Genomic DNA, 16,849 nt, shown 5'->3' with positions numbered 1-16,849 from the left:
GGATGTTCTACAAAAGGTTAATAAAGTACAGCAAGTAATTAGGAAGGCGAACAACATTATTGTTTACTGCAAGAGAAATGAAATACAAAGCGAAGCGATGCTTTAGTTTCACAGGACAATGGTGAGGCAATATCTAAAGTATTGTGTACAGTATCTGTCTCCTTATTTAAGAATGGACGTAACTGCATTGGAAGCAGCTCAGGGAAGGTTTACTTAAATTAATACTTCAGACTGGGTGCTTTATGCAATATTATTGCTAGGTGGAGCACCTCAGGCACGTGTAGAATTGGATGTTGAATGTCTATGTCACCACAATGCTGCAGTTTACCTGTTAAAAAGATGGTGCCACTCATTCACAGGGTAGAAGCTGCAGAACCCCCTTGGCATTGTTAAATATTCTGACCATAAAGATTTTACTCCTCCGGATTACAGCCTGCCAGCCACCCCATAAAAGTTACTATTACATCATTTGAACACAACTGCAATGGTTTCGTGAAAATAATTTTGGAATCAGATTGCTAGGATTAGTTAACAACTTCACTATTACATCTTAACACCACTAAAATGACAGAAGAATGATTAAATTTGGCTCTCTCGCAGTTGACAATATCTCTGTGCCTAAATTAAACATTAATTTAATTAGGGTTAAGTCATAGGTTGAAAGGTCTCTACCTTCCCTTGGCAAGTAATCTTGTGACTGAGACACTTGAACCTATACAATTAACAATTCAGGTAATGGATGGGGCTGCATTATATTTTGTTTAAAGTTCTCTAGGATGTTGCAGGAGTGGCTATGGGTTTAGGTCAGCGAGCAAGTGACAGATGTGGATTAATTTTTTGTTTTTTTTGGCATTCAGACCCCAGGTACCCTGTTTGATAGTGATCATTATTTTACAATCTCAGCTTATTCTTTATTGTCGGTGAAGTCATCCACACGTGTACAGCAGCATATTGGAAACAGAGACTGACATCACCTGAGCTCCATCACGCATGCACAAACTGTTCTCAAAGGCCATCATTAATAGAGAATTGAGATCACACACACTGTATCTGCAATGTGTGGGTTTGTCTTATAAGGAAAGGGTGGACAGGCTAGGTTTCTACCTGAGGGGCTTGAAAGAAATAGTGACTTGATTGAAATATAGAAGATCCTGAGGTCACTTGACATTTAAAAGTGGAAACGATGTTTCCTTTTGTGGGAAAATCAAGGACCAGGAAATCACTGTTTAAAAATAAGGAGTCACCTGTTTAAGACAGATGAAGAGAAATGCTTTTTCACAGACAGTAAGGCGCCTTTGAAATTCTCTTCCTCAAAAGGTAGAATTGTTAAATATTTTGAAGGCAATTTTATGAAAGATCTCTGATAAGGGTATGAAAGGTTATCAGAGATAAGCTGGAAATGTAACATTGAGTATTTACATTAATGATGATCTTCCTGAATGGCAAAATATGTTCAAGGGAATGTGTAGCGTAATCTCTCTTAATTTGTAAGTTTCTGTGTCCCTAAACAGCAGGTTTGAAGGTAGGGAGCCTATTAAAGCCTACTTGGATGACTGACAGATGTACACTTGATGGTCTTAAGTGTACAGTTTCCCACTTAAGGATCTCCTTCTGCTGCCACAGGGATCTAACTATTGGTGGGAGAAGCACAGGCCACACATTGTAGCATTGCAAAGGACAACAATGGAATCCACTTGGTTAGAGTTAAGAATCAAAGAACTAAGGTCATGCAATTGGAGACACTCTATAGATCAACCGGTACAAAGATAAAGCCACAAATCCTCTGAGAAATCACAGGCATGCAAGAACAAATGGAGTGGTGATGTGGAGGGACTTTTATCATTCAAAGTGACTAGGATAATATTTTAAAAAAGGAAAGGAATTTCTGAAATGTGTTCAAGAGAGTCTCTTTGCCCACTATGTTCTCAGTTCAGTTGGAAAGGAAGCATTGCTGAATCTGTTGCTGGGGACCAAGGTGGGATAAACGGAACAAGTATCTGTGGCAACTATATGGATCCTGAGTTCTGAGGAAGTGTCACTAGAACCGAAACATTAACTATGATTTCTCTCTACAGATGCTACCAGACCTGCTGACTTTTCCAGCAACTTCTATTTATTTGGATAAGGATGGCAGCTCCTTTTCTCTGACGGACATTATCAACTCACAAGTAACAACACTTAGTCAATTTACACTTGCTCTGGTATGACTTGAATTCATGACCTTTAGTTTACTGCTAATTTTGCAAAAGTAGCATTATTATAAAATTCAGTTACTCATTTTTCCTCCTTGGATATTGCTGCTGAACTGAACAATGGCAATGCTGGGGTTAGTTCCCACTGACAGCAAATTCCTCCAAATCACCATTCTCCTCTGTGAATTTAAAGTAGGTCACTGTCTGGAATAAATGCATTCATTTGCAACTGATCCTATCTCCACAAACAATTGTCCAGTGAAAGATGGCAGTGCACTGAGCAGTAGCATTCCCACACAGCTAACATAACCATGATTAGCTCACTCAACACGAACGAGGCATCCAGAGACTTTGTTGCCGACCACAACAATATGTGCAATTCACTACCCCATAATGCAGTGCACACCGGGACTCTGAACAAATTTAAGGGATAGACAGATTTTGACTTGCATGGATTAAAGGGTTATTGGGAGCAGGCAGTAAAGTGGAGTTGACGTTGAGATGAGATTGCTCAGCACTTTCGAGAGGCTGAACTCCCTGTTTCTGTCCCTAGTTCTTACGTTTTATGTACTTTGCTCTTCTTTCCAACGTATAATTCTTCCCATGCTGCTAGAGACAAACTGTTTAAATCCAGAGTAATCGAAGTGAAGAAAATTACTTTTAGATTAGAGGCAGACATTTTAAAAGGCATCTGTAAGATTTAACAGGTTATCCTTCCATGTCCTCACCTGTTCATACATTTGCATCATAACATACAGCAGCTAAGCATGGAAATATAGCGTCAGCTGTATTTTACTAGAACAACAATATTAAAGCAAGTCTTTGTGGAATACTTGCATGTAAACCACAGAGCGTCAGTGCCATAAATGTAAACCTATGTTCCTTTTAATTTATGAATTTTAAGACGATACACAGCACAGAAAGTAGCATATTATCCCTATGCTGACCTTTTAGGAGAGTTATTGATTCAAAAGTAGGATTTAGAAGGCTATAAGTCATAGGAGCAGAAGTAGGCCATTCAGCCCATTGCGTCTGATCCACAATTCAAAGAGAACATGGCTGATCTGATAATCCTAAAAAACCATTTTCTTGCCTTTTCACCACAACCCTTGATTCCTTTACCGATTAAAAGATCAGTCTATCTCAGGCTTGAAAACACGGAATGATCTAGTCTCAATGTTTCCCATGCTCCATGTAAAGAATTCCACAAATTCACAATCCTCCAAGAAAAAATATGTCCTCATTTGGGTTAAATGGGGGACATTAGTCCCCCATCTTCATATCACTCTGGAGATTATGCTCTCTGACCCTAAACTCTGACAAGGGGAAACAACTTTTCCACATCTACCTTATCAAACTATCTAAAAATTTTGTATGTTTTAATAAGGTCGCACCTCATTCTTCCAAATTCCAAGTAGTATAGGTCCAACCTACTCAACCTTTCCTCATAATACAGTCCATCTATAACAGGTATCAGCCAAGTGAATCTTCTCTGGATTGCTTCTAATGCCAGTAATCTTTCCTTATATAAGTGGCCCAAGCTGTTCACAGTATTCCAGTTGCAGTCTGACTAGTGCCTTGTACAATTTCAGCAAAACCTCCCTACTTTTATATTCCAGTCTCTTTGAAATAAAAGCCGTTAATTATTTGCCTTCCCTATTGCCCACTATTATCCACAAAACCAAGGGCAGTTCCTTCCAGATTATGAGGCCAATAAAATACAACAGAATGGGCAATGTTAAGCAAGAAATACAAGACTTAATGAGCTAGACTGACAGAGTTCAAGGATTGCATGTGCTCAAAAGGCTGTAGGCTGGGCACTTACCCAATAGAAAGTGACTTTCTTCCACGTCTATTGGAACCGTGAAAAAACATCAACTATAGATTTTACCTTTTCAAACTTGTGCTGTTTCGGTCAAGGATGATACTTGAAGTATTGGACAATATTAACATGAGGCACAAATCCCTTACTAGCGGTGCTTGCAATGGCAGTTAATGACGTAATTTGTCTGTTATACATCTTGGGAAAAACTTGTAACACTTTCCTACAGAATAATGGTACTAGTAAACCAAATACACCTAGTGACAGCAATGAAACAGAAGGAAGTTAGTGTAAAGAACCCAAAAGCCAAAACTCACATTACCACCACCAGGAACATGCTTAATGTTATCCTTGGAACCACACTTTGACTGCACATGACTGTAGTCGATTTTTTTGTTCACAATCTGGACCTAAGACACAATGGAACAAATTAATTTAAAATCAGTTTCCTTGATAACAAATAATTCAAAAGGTGTTTTTGAAGCTCCTCTTCAGTACATGTATGTCAAGTTAAAAGAATGTTAAAGGTTAAAATGAGAGAAGCTTAAGTAGAGAAATCAGGATCAGTTATGATCATATCAAATGCTGTCCTATTTGCAAAACATCATTCTGTGTACTATCAGAAACAGGAGTATCATAAGCTTTGATTAAAAAAAACACTTGCGTAAGGTGGTTAGCAAAGTTCAAAAATGAAATGTAATCAACAGTTTAAAAACATATTTCATTCTACTATTCATGCTTAAACTGTCCCTCCTTGTCCAAATTTCTGAATACAGCTCTTCAGCTATTTAAAGTTCAGGAGCTCCATAGCTAGTTTCAGCCCAATGACCTGATATATTTTAAAATAACCCAAATGTGAAACATTACAGCATGTCAATTAAACACCTTTTCCATGATTTGGAGATGCTGGTGTTGGACTGGGGTGTACAAAGTTAAAAATCACACAACACCAGGTTATAGTCCAACAGGTTTAATTGGAAGCACACTAGCTTTCGGAGCGACGCTCCCATGAAGGAGCGTCGCTCTGAAAGCTAGTGTGCTTCCAATTAAACCTGTTGGACTATAACCTGGTGTTGTGTGATTTTTAACCTTTTCCATGGTTTCTCAGCAATACTGGTCTTCCATTACATTTTGTTAGCAAGAAAACAACCATCAAAACACACATCTTGAACCCACTCCTGCCTGAACTTGGTAAAAAGAAACCTCTTCAGGACACCAAATTGAGGTTACAGCTAGAGACATAGAAAGAGGGAGAAGGTAGAGAGATGAGAAACAGGACCATACTTGGACTTGCTCTTCTTTGGTGCTGCATTCTAGAGATGCCAATTCCATCATTCTAGTCAATGTCATTAAATCAGGTCATTCAGCTCACGGTGAAGTTTGCCGAGACAACAATAGTCTCTACATTTCTCAGATATAGTATGAGTGATCTAAAAGGTTAGTGCTGGATATTGAGGAGGAATAGATTACTTCAACCTGATGATTACAAAATCTTGCTACCACTAGGAATTTCTTCTCAATTTGGGAGTCTGCTGTAGATAAATTGATACAGAGTGATTGCTACAATCAGAAATACATCCATTATTATTATATCATACCATTACATTTTACCATCTACCTATTAAATTTGGTGAACCTCGATTTTTGTTCATGTAGTAATTCCTGTTTTCATAATAATTTACTTTTAAGTGTAACACCACATTGCTGCTAAGTAATAAGCCATTGTACAAATGCAAATCATCCTGATGACAGACAACAAGCAAGGCAGGATCCAAAAGAGACAAATGCAACGTTCAAATGATACCTTTCATCAGAAATGATCACCTCTTAGCATCTAAGAGGATAAGAGGTCATTAGCTATGCCTTTCAGGTCAGTGTATTTCCAGTAGCTGCCTTTTTTTGTTCATTATAATTATGCTTGTGTTAGAGCAGTAAATTAGATCCACTTTTGTCTCAGTTTGTCCTGTTTCACATCAGGATCTGTTGGGTGCAGCTGCTTCTATCTAGAGCCTAAAACCAGCCTAATCTGGTTTTCTATTAGGTAAAGAAACTGGAAGAATTGAGGATCGAAATAGAATTCTTTAAAAATTGGGAATGCTTGCAGTTACTATAGCATATTTCACAAACTCAAGACATCATAAAGCACAGTCACTGTCGTAATGTAGAAAATGCAACTGTCAATTTCTAAAACAGCAAGCTCCCACAAACTTGGAAATGACCAAATAATTTTGTTCCTAGTAATGTTGGTTGAAGGATAAATATTGGCAGGTCACCAAGAATAACTTGCTTGCTTTTCTCCAAAACTAGTGCCACAAAATCCTTTACTTCCAGTTGAGAAAGCGGTCAGGAACCTAGTTCATCATCTCATCCCCCTTCAGTATAGCACTAGATTGTCAGTCTAGAATTTTGTACTCAAATTTTGAATTTAAGCATAGAACTCTGACTCACAGGCAACTGTGCCTCCCACTGAGCTGTAGTTGACACCAAAGTGAGAGATTGGGGAAGGGACATGAACTGAAAAATAGACTTACAAGCAATTAGATTAATTTTCAAGACAGATCAATTGAGGAGTTATGGCAAGAAGTGGCTGAGAGCGTTATTTGAAAACTGAGCATGGTCAATGTCTTCCTGAGCCTCAAACATCATGTTCTTGTGATCCATCATTTCAGAGCTCTAAACAGTTTATTCTCACAATCGCAGAAAATGCTGCAGGTAGCACAATCCCAGCAAGATCTTAAGAAAACAAATCCATCGAGGTTGGTTGCTCTACTTGGATTTAGAGTAGTCATGATTTGGAGATGCCGGTGTTGGACTGGTGTGTACAAAGTTAAAAATCACATAACACCAGGTTATAGTCCAACAGGTTTAGTTGGAAGCACACTAGCTTTTGGAGCGCCGCTCCTTCATCAGTTGGACAACCACCTGGTGAAGGAGCGGCGCTCCGAAAGCTAGTGTGCTTCCAATTAAACCTGTTGGACTATAACCTGGTGTTGTAAGATTTTTAACTTTGGATTTAGAGGTTTTGGAAAACGATTAAATAGTGAACTGAAAGTACATCTACTTTACAGAATTGCTTTTGACACACAGATTTGGTTAAATGTGCTACTTACTACAAATCCAGCGTTCATGCCTTTCCAGCAATGGGTTCTTTGATGTTATAATTCTACCAGTACGCACAGTGAAGTGGTTCAGTGTGTCAAAGGACTTGCAAGGTGATGGCAGTTGATCAATAACATTGTTAACTACCTCAGGGTAGGAGAACACTCCACATAGGAACTATGTAATCCTTAAGTGGTTAGATCATAAGACACAGAAGCATAAATTAGGCCATTCAGCCCATCAAGTATGCTCTGCCAGTCAATCATGACTGATAGGTTTTTCAACCCCAATCTCCTGCTTTCCTCCCGTAACCCTTGATACTAAAGAACCTATCTTAGTCTTAAATATAGTCAATGACCTGGCCTCCAAAGTCTTCGGTGACAATGAATTCCATAGATTCACCACACTCTAGTAAATTTCTCCTTATCACCATTCTAAAAACGTCATTGTTTTCCTTTAAGGCTGTGCCCTCGGGCCCTAGTCTCTCCTAACGTGGAAACATCTTCCCAACATTCACTCTGTCCAGGCCATTCGGTATTCTAAGTTTCAATTAGATGTCACCTCATCCTTCTAAACTCCATAGAGTATAGACCCAGAGTCCTCAAACGTTCCTCATATGTTAATCTTTTCATTCCTGGGACCATTCTGGTGAACCTCTCTGATCATGCTGCAGGGCCAGTACATCCTTCCCAAGAATTGGGGTCCAAAGCTGTGCAAAATACTCAAAATTTGGTCTGACCAGTGCCTTCTAAAGTCTCAGAAGTACATCCTTGCTTTTAAATTCAAATCCTCTCAAAGTAAATGCCATCATTGCATTTGTCTTTCTAACTAATGACTCAACCTGCAAGTTTACATTGAGAGAATCCTGGATTAGAACTCCCAAGTCTCTTTGCACTTCAAACTTCTGAATTTTCTCCCCATTTAGAAAATAGTCCATGCCTCTATTCTTCCTATTGAAGTGCATGATCTCACACTTTTGCATATTGTACCCCATCTGCTACTTCTTTGCCCACTCTCCTAACCTTTCCAAATCCTTCTGCAGCCTCCGTGTCTTCTCAACGCTACCTGGCCCTCCATCTATCTTTGTATGGTCTAAAAACTTAGTCAGAATGCTAGCAGTTCCTTCATCTAAATCATTAATGTATAAAGTGAAAAGTTGAGGCTCCAACACTGAGCCTTTTAGAACACCACTTGTCACCGGCTGCCATCCTGAGAAAGGCTCTTTTATCCCCACTCTCTGCTTTCTGCCAGTCAGCCAGGCTTCTATCCATGCTAGCAACTTGCATCTGACACCATGGGCCTTTATCTTACACAGTAGCGTCCTGTGCAATACCTTGTCAAAGGCCTTCTTGAAGGTCAGGTAGGTAAATCCATTGGCTCTTCTTGATCTCCCTGTTCATTACTTCCTCAAAGAATTCTTGCAGATTTGACCTCCCCTTGGTAAAATCATGCTGACTTTGTCCTATTTTAGGAGAGAAAGTGAGGACTGCAGGTGCTGAAGATCAGAGCTGAAAATGTGTTGCTGGAAAAGCGCAGCAGGTCAGGCAGCATCCAAGGAGCAGGAGAATCGACGTTTCAGGCATGAGCCCTTCTTCAGGAATGAGGAAAGTGTGTCCAGCAGGCTAAGATAAAGGGTAGGGAGGAGGGACTTGAGGGAGGGGTGTTGGAAATGTGATAAGTGGAAGGAGGTCAAGGTGAGGGTGATACTTGGATGCTGCCTGACCTGCTGCGCTTTTTCAGCTTTGTCCTATTTTACTATACACTTCTAGGAATTCAGAAATCTCATCCTTCACGACGGATTCCAGCATCTTACCCACAAATGAGGTTAGGCCAATTGGTTTGTAATTTTCCGTCTTTTGCCTTACTCCCTTTTTAAACAAGGGTGTCATGGTGGCGATTTTCCAGTAGGCTGGGACCCTCCCTGACACTAGCGATTTCTGAAAAATCACCACTAATGCCTCCACTATCTCTTTAGCTATTCCCCCTTAGAACTCTGGGATGTAGTCCATCTGGTCCAGGTGATTTATCCACCTTCAGGCCATTCAGTTTTTCTAGCACCTTCAGCTTGGTGATGGCCAACATACTCAGTTTTGTCCCCTCATTCGCTTGAATAGTTAATCTAAGTCTGCATCAATGAAGATATATGGAGGCCAGCTGCAGTTCACTATATGCATCAGACACAGCAGCCAGGTGTCATTCACAGTGTTATCAAACAGCACTTGCTTAGCAATAACCTCCTCACTGATTCTCCGTTTGGGTTCTGCCAGGACCGCTCAGAACCTGACCTCACTGCAGGCTTTTTTTCAAACATGGACAAAATAGATGCATGCCAAAGGTAAAGTCAAAGTTGACATTAAGGCAGCAGTTAACCAGGAATGGCAACAAGGAGCACTAACAAAACTACAGTAATGAGAATTAGGAGAAAACTCTCCATTGTTTGGAGTCATATGTGGCACAAAGGAGGTTGGTTGCAGCTGTTGATGAGCAACTATCTCCAATCCAGCTTGTACGCCACCTACAAAGAACAAATCAGAAACACAATGGAAAACTCTCTACTTAGTTAGATAGGTGCAGATCCACTATAATTCAAGCACCTCAATATCATCCAGGACAAAGCAACCTGCTTGCGTTGCACCCCATCACCACCTTCAACATTCCTTCCCTGTACCGCGAACAGTGGCAGCAGTGCGTACCATTTCCAGGATGCATACAGCAACTCATTAGGCTCAGTTAACTGGAACTTCCAAACCTTGTTGGACTAGGGAAGCAAATGCACAGGAACCCCACCAAGCCACACATTCTGATTTGGAAATTGCATCGTCATCCCTTCACTGTCACAGAGGCAAAATTCCTGGAATCCCCTTCCTAACAGAATGTGTGTTCTTACATCCATTGATTATCATAGTCTGCCAGCAGCTCACTTTCATTTTCTCTGGAGCAATGAGGAATGAGCAATAACTGGAGGCTAAGCCAGCAATGCCTACAACACACGAATGAATAAAACATGCCCTAGCTAGCAGGCCAGGTAAGTTCAACAAGCTATCAAAACTTTAATATCAAGTCAATTCCCAACAGGTTGCCACCAAATCATGTTTGAGGGGATGCCTTTGCTCCCTTCTATCCCCCACTTTCTGATCAAGACACATGTAGCTACTTATTATTCTACATCAACAACTCACCCACATTCATGATATCTGTTCCCACAAATACTGATGTTTCCTACCAATTTTCCATATTCTTCCACTCTTTTCTCCCCAACTCCATGCTAAAAATAGTTCATCTATAACAAATATTAATTATAGTCTCAATAAACTGCACTGTCATTTAAATAGAAGTCTGCAGTGTGATATATAATTTTATATGCAGAGCTCTGCCTTATTTCCATTACAGCAGTAACAACAGATTCCATCACTAACTTAGCTTCTGTCTGAATGATTATTACATTTCCGCTAAGGCACCATCCAACAACTTCTCCCCCCCTCAGACGTCGTCATGTCAAATCAGGCTAATGAGAGCAGAGAGAGACAGGTCTGTCACCTTCAAACTCTAATCTGTGAATCACTGCAACACAAATACATCCTACTCCTTGTAAACCTAACATTAAGCGTTAACTACACCATTTTAAAAAGGATTAACAGCAAATAGCATAATTAGAGTCTGAATAACATTTTGTTTTAAACCAAAGGATTTTATTTCCTTTTGCATTATAGCAAGGGTTGAAGCATATCCACTGGCAACAAAGCAGATCTCTCAGCAAATTTCAGCCTCCATTGTCTTTGTTCTCTCAGCTCTAGTTTATGGTGTCTATCAGATAAAGAATGAATGCATCCATGCTAGCTTCACAATCGCAGGCATGCATGCGCTCTGCTCAATGTCATTCTTACTTTGCTTCATGCAACTGTTGGCTCATGCAGTACTATAAGGTTTACAAATGAACAGGTGGTGAGGGAAATGTACAGTACTTTCAGACTAGAGGTAGAGATTTGGGCAAAGGAAGGAATTATAGAACTATTGCCATCATCAGCTCTTCCTTTATTTAAGGTTGACATCTTCCCAGAGTTCTCAGGGTTGGCGGTTTCTATTATGGGTTTTCATGGGACTGAATAGGCCACTTCTCTCAGATCATTGGGCGGGGCAAGGACATCAAATCTGCTCTTGTTCTTTCAAAACAACAATTCAGCTAGCCCACCTCTTTGCCCATGTTCCTCCACAGTATTTTATTGTTCCAAGTATTTATTCAATTCTCCTTTGAACGCTATTACTGAATCGATGTCCACCATCCTTCTGGATATACATTTCAAATCCTAACCACTCACTGCCCAAAAATGTTTTTCCTCATATCAACTTAAAATGTGCCCTTTGGCTACAGAAACAGTTTATGTACTATATCTAAACAACCCCACCAAAGTCTCTTACCCTCCTCTCCTCTCTGAAGCAGAACTCCAGCTTTTCTTGTATTTCCTGGATAACTGTAATTCTCATACTTGGAAACATATCAGTATATCCTCTTCTATATAATCTCTAATTCCTTTGTGTTTTTCCAAAATATGATGCTCAGAATTAGACATACATTGGTTATTTAAGTGAGGCTGATTTAGTACTTTTATATAAATTTATCACAACTTTCCTGTTTTTGAACGCAACACCTCTGTTTACAAGTCCAAGATCACAGACATTTTTAAACCGTTTAGTTAACCTTCAATGAATTGTGTACAAATACTCCAAGAATCCACTTTGAAATTGTACCACTCAGCTCGTACAGTTGATTTTTTTAATACCAAAATACATTATACGTTTCGGCCTTGAACTTTAACTGCCAAATAAGCAATCATACCACCAATCCTGTCGTTTTGAAATCTATTATTTGCATCATTTTACCACAATTTCAAGTTTCAGAGCATTTACATATGTTGAAACAGTGTCCTATGCCAAGACAAATCGTTAATGCATTGTTAATAAAAAAAATCTTATCTTTTTAAGGGTGAAGACCTATAAAGACTACTTTCAAAAATATTTTTGTATTTTTGCTTGTGAACGGAAATGGGAAAAGAATGGTTTTAAAAACACAAGAATTGTTCAGGGGTTGGTGCACTTTTGGGAAGTAAGCAAGCGGACTCTTCGCACAACTGCTGGCTCATGCAGTACTAGAAGGTTTACAAATGGAGGGAAATATACAAATGGAGGGAAATGTACAAATGGAGATTCAGCTGGTAACAAGCAGCTGATTGATAACTGGTCAATAGTTCACAGCCCAATGATAAAGACTTTCTGTCAACCAACTATGTGATTAGCTTCCAGGTTGCTGAACAACTCTGGGCTGTGAACAAGATAGGGATAAGCTATCAGATCTCCGTAAACTCAGGTGCTGTCTCTATTCCCTGCAGAGAGAAAAAAACACGAACATGAAGAAAACCAGTACATTTTTCTTCAGCACTGCTGTGAGGTTGTGACTTTTAACTAAAAAGTCAAACATTAATATGTGCAAGCCAGTCACCCTGTGCCTCTGTAAACAAAGGCAAGCATCGAGTCATAGAGATGTACAGCACAGAAACAGACCCTTCAGACCAGCTTGTCCATGTTGACCAGATATCCTAACCTAATCTAGTCCCATTTGCCAGCACTTGGCCCATATTCCTCTAAATCCTTTCTATTCATATACACATCCAGATGCCTTTTAAATGCTGTAATTGTACTAGCCTCTACCACTTCCTCTGGCAGCTCATTCCATACACGCACCACCCTCAGCGTGGAAAAGTTGCCCCTTCGGTCCCTTTTTTATCTTTCCTCTCTCACCCTGAACCTATGCCCTCTAGTTCTAGACTCCCCCCATCCCAGGGAAAAGACTTTGTCTATTCACCCTAACCAAGCCCCTCATGATTTTATAAAAGCTTTTATAAGATCACCCCTCAGCTCCAACACTCCAGGGAAAACAGCATCAGTCTATTCAGCCTCTCCCTGTAGCTCTCTAATCCTCCAACCCTGGCAACATCCTTGTAAATCTTTTCTGAACCCTTTCAAGTTTCACAACATCCTTCTGATAGGAAGGAGATGAGAATTGCATGCAATATTCCAAAAATGGCCTAACCAAAGTCCTGTACACTCCTATACTCAATGCTAAGAACAATAAACGAAAGCATACCAAATGCCTTCTTCACTATCCCATCTATCTATGACTCTACTTTCAAGGAACTAGTCTTTTTGTTCAGCAACACTCCCTAGTACCTTACTAGCATCTGGAGAAGGAAAATCAAGCACCATCCTGAGCAGTACACAACATACTCTATGAATAGGGATCACTGAATTATGGAGAGAAAGAGGGAGACCGGGTTAAGAAAAATCACAGAATTGTTACATCGCAGATGGATGCTATTCTGAACATGCCTGCACTGAAGACAAGAGGAGACAGAGAACATGGAGGTGGGAAGGGGAGGAAAGCAGTAGAAGGGGAAATGAGGGGAGAGAATAATAACTGAAACTGTAGGGTTGAAATAAGAAGAAGAATGGAGTGGAATGATGGGGGTGATGAGGGGAGAAGAGGGGCACACGAGAAATGAAGGATGAACTTGGCAGTATGAGAAAACATGAAAGAGACAGGAAAGGGAAAGGAGAGAGGTGGAAAGATGGATTGAAAATGTGCAAAGGAAATGAGAAAGATGACTGGAAGGAGCGAGAAGAAAGGCACAGCCAGAATTCTGTCTTAACAGTGCTGTATAAATAAAAATTGTCATTGTTCAGACTATTACGGCAGTGTTCACTTTATTTGACTCAGTTTCCAACAGGCAAGTATTCCACTGAACCTTTCATGTTATGAACAATCTTCATTTATGTAGACAGGGATTATGATGGAAAAATCATTGAAATGCAGAAACACATATTCAACTTAGAAATGAATGCAAAAATCAAAACTGATGTTTTCATTCACTCACTTTGCCATTGGTTTGTTTTTGGCTATCTTTCATGGTTGTGGTTTTAGTAACTCGAGTCACAGTGCTGGATTCAGCTTTTCGGCTCAATCTTACCGGTTCAGGTCTTTTCTCTACTGGTTTAGCCTAAATGCACAATAAAAGGGATGGAGAAAAAAAAACAAGCACACAGACAAATGTAATGAAGAAAAATGTCCTGGAATGAAATGGAATTGAATAATTATCCCAGAGAACACAATTAACATTAAAGAGAAATCACACAGTCTAACAGGACAAAGTTTTATAGAACGTCGTACAACATTTCATTTTCTTATGGCTTAACTTGATTTCAATAGTTGTTTATTCACTGATGTTCCAAAACATATTTTCTCTATAGAAGTTTAACAGAACCAAGATTATAAATAAAGAAGCAACCCAAAATGGTAAATCTCAATTTAAGGCAGAGATAATTTTCCTTTTGCTTGAACTTAATGGAAGTACTCTAAATTAATGTTTACCACACCCTTATTCCACTGCTCAACTTCCTCAACCAACTTCTACAGATGTCAAACAATTTGAGTTAGAAGAAAACATTTTCTTAAGCCATCCTAAAATCCTATATACTTTTTGCACTGACTAAATAACAGAATTCAGGAAGCACATGCATTAAAGCAAACCAGACCTTAATATTGGGCAGAGCTGGCAACTAGCTAGGCTTTAGCTGTCAACAGATCTCACAAATATAGCATGTAATTTTACTTATCCATCACTTAGAAGATAAAAGTGCTGTTTAGCTTTGCAGTAACCAAATATACACAGAAAACAAGCAAGCAAGCTAATATTAGCCAGAAAAGCAAAAAGTTAATGTAATCGGTTTCAGGAGGTCAAGGGAAATTCCCAATCCCGATTTATAATCATTACATCGATATCAGATAAAAAGTGGATTGAGCTCATCTACAATATCTTCTAAAATCAACTATCGTGCTGAGATGCTCACATATGAAAACTACTTCTTAGGCAACATATATAGAGCACTTAATACCAAAAGTCCAATAAATCAGAATATATTAATTTCTCAAGAAGGGGAAAAATTAGCACAAAAAGCAACTGGATGGTCAGCTATAAAGTTTCTTTTCCTTTAAATTCATTCAGAGGATGTGGGTGTTATTGACTGGCCCGTATTTATTGCCCATTCCTAAATAGTTAAAAGGAACTGGAGTATAAAAGAAAGGAGGATTTGCTAAAACTATACACTAGTTAGACCTTGGGAGGAAAACTGAGCAATTTTGGCCCTCTTACGATTGGACGATTACAAAATGGACAGTCGACATCTGAACCAGAGCAGAACCAATGTCCTTGGGGGAGTTTTTGCTACTGCTGTTGGGGAGGTTTTAAACTATTGTGGCAGGGGACTGGGAACCAGAAGAGAAAACAAGTAGGCAGCGAGGTGGAGACTGGAGACTGTAAGAATCATGAAGATAGCATTAATAAAGGGAAGAGCAGGCAGAAAGCAGATGAACGTAAAAGAACTGGTGACTTGAAAGGCATCTATTTTAATGCGAGTACAGTGTGTAAGGCAGATGAACTTAGGGCTTGGATTTGTGCCTGGGAGTATGACGTTATTGCAATCACAGAGACTTGGTTGAAGTAAGGGCATAATTGGCAACTAAATGTTCCAGGATATAAAAACTTCAGACAGGGCAGGGAGGGAAGTAAAAAGGGGTGGGGTGGGGTGGAGTTGCATTGTTGGTCAGGGACGATATCACGGCTGTGCTAAAGGAGGACACTATGGAGTTCTTGGGTGGTGAAGCATTATGGGTGGAGCTGAGAAATAAGAATGGTGCAGTTACATTGTTGGGGCTGTATTACAGGCCTCCCAACAGTGAACGTGAAGAACAACAACAAATAGGTAAACAGATTATGGAAAGATGTAGAGGCAGTAGGGTAGTGGTGATAGGAGATTTTAATTTTCCCAACATTGACTGGGATACTTAGCGTCAGAGGTCTGGATGGGGTAGAATTTGTAAGAAGCATCCAGGAAAGTTTTCTAGAGCAGTATGTCAATAGTCCGATGAGGGAAGGGGCCATATTAGACCTGGTACTGGGGAACGAGCCAGGACAGGTGATAGAAGTTGCGGTGGGGGATTTCTTTGGGAACAGTGACTACAATTCTGTAAGTTTTAGAATACTCGTAAATAAAAGGTGAGAGTGGTCCTAAGGGAAGAGTACTAAACTGAGCCAAGGCCAATTATATCAAGATTAGGCAGGAGCTCGGAAATGTGGATTAGACACAGCTATTTGAAGGAAAGTCCATATTTGATATGTGGGAGGCTTTCTATGGTTGGTTAACGGTAGAGTCATAGAGATGTATAGCATGGAAACAGAGCCTTCGGTCCATCCTGTCCATGCCGACCAGATATCCCAACCCAATCTAGTCCCACCTGCCAGCACCTGGCCCATATCCCTCCAAACCCTTCCTATTCATATACCCATCCAAATACCTTGTAAATTTTGCAATTGTACCAGCCTCCACCACATACTCTGGCAGCTCATTCCATACATGTACCACCCTCTGCGTGAAAAAGTTGGTCCTTAGGTCTCTTTTATATTTTTCCCCCCTCACCATAAACCTATGCCCTCTAGTTCTGGACTCCCCTACCCCAGGAAAAAGACTTTGCCTATTTACCCTATATATGCCCCTCATAATTTTGTAAACCCCTATAAGGTTACCCCTCAGCCTTCAACGATCCAGGGAAAACAGTCCCAGCCTGTTCAGTCTCTCCCTATAGCTCAAATCCTCCAACCCTGGCAACATCCTTTTAAATCTTCTCTGA

The 16,849-nt window shown here is 39.9% G+C and overlaps 1 protein-coding gene across 11 annotated transcripts in view; it reads right to left on the bottom strand.

The window, feature by feature from the left end:
• Nucleotides 1–16,849, bottom strand: part of LOC122548961 (microtubule-associated protein 4-like) — a 416,046-nt gene that overhangs the window by 29,141 nt on the left and 370,056 nt on the right. For 9 of the 11 annotated variants that reach the window (XM_043687987.1, XM_043687988.1, XM_043687989.1 and 6 more), the window contains 2 exons: nucleotides 14,040–14,162; nucleotides 4,332–4,424 (listed from right to left, as the gene is read on the bottom strand). In XM_043687987.1, coding sequence (XP_043543922.1) covers nucleotides 4,332–4,424; nucleotides 14,040–14,162 — 216 coding nt within the window. The remainder of the gene's footprint in view (nucleotides 1–4,331; nucleotides 4,425–14,039; nucleotides 14,163–16,849) is intronic. The other 2 variants (XM_043687986.1, XM_043687991.1) reach the window with 2 other exon arrangements.

The sequence above is a fragment of the Chiloscyllium plagiosum genome, chromosome 4 (genome assembly GCF_004010195.1).
Source record: "Chiloscyllium plagiosum isolate BGI_BamShark_2017 chromosome 4, ASM401019v2, whole genome shotgun sequence".
Lineage (NCBI taxonomy): Eukaryota > Metazoa > Chordata > Chondrichthyes > Orectolobiformes > Hemiscylliidae > Chiloscyllium > Chiloscyllium plagiosum.
Note: the sequence above shows the minus strand (reverse complement) of the source record. Positions and strands in the feature narration are given on the sequence as shown.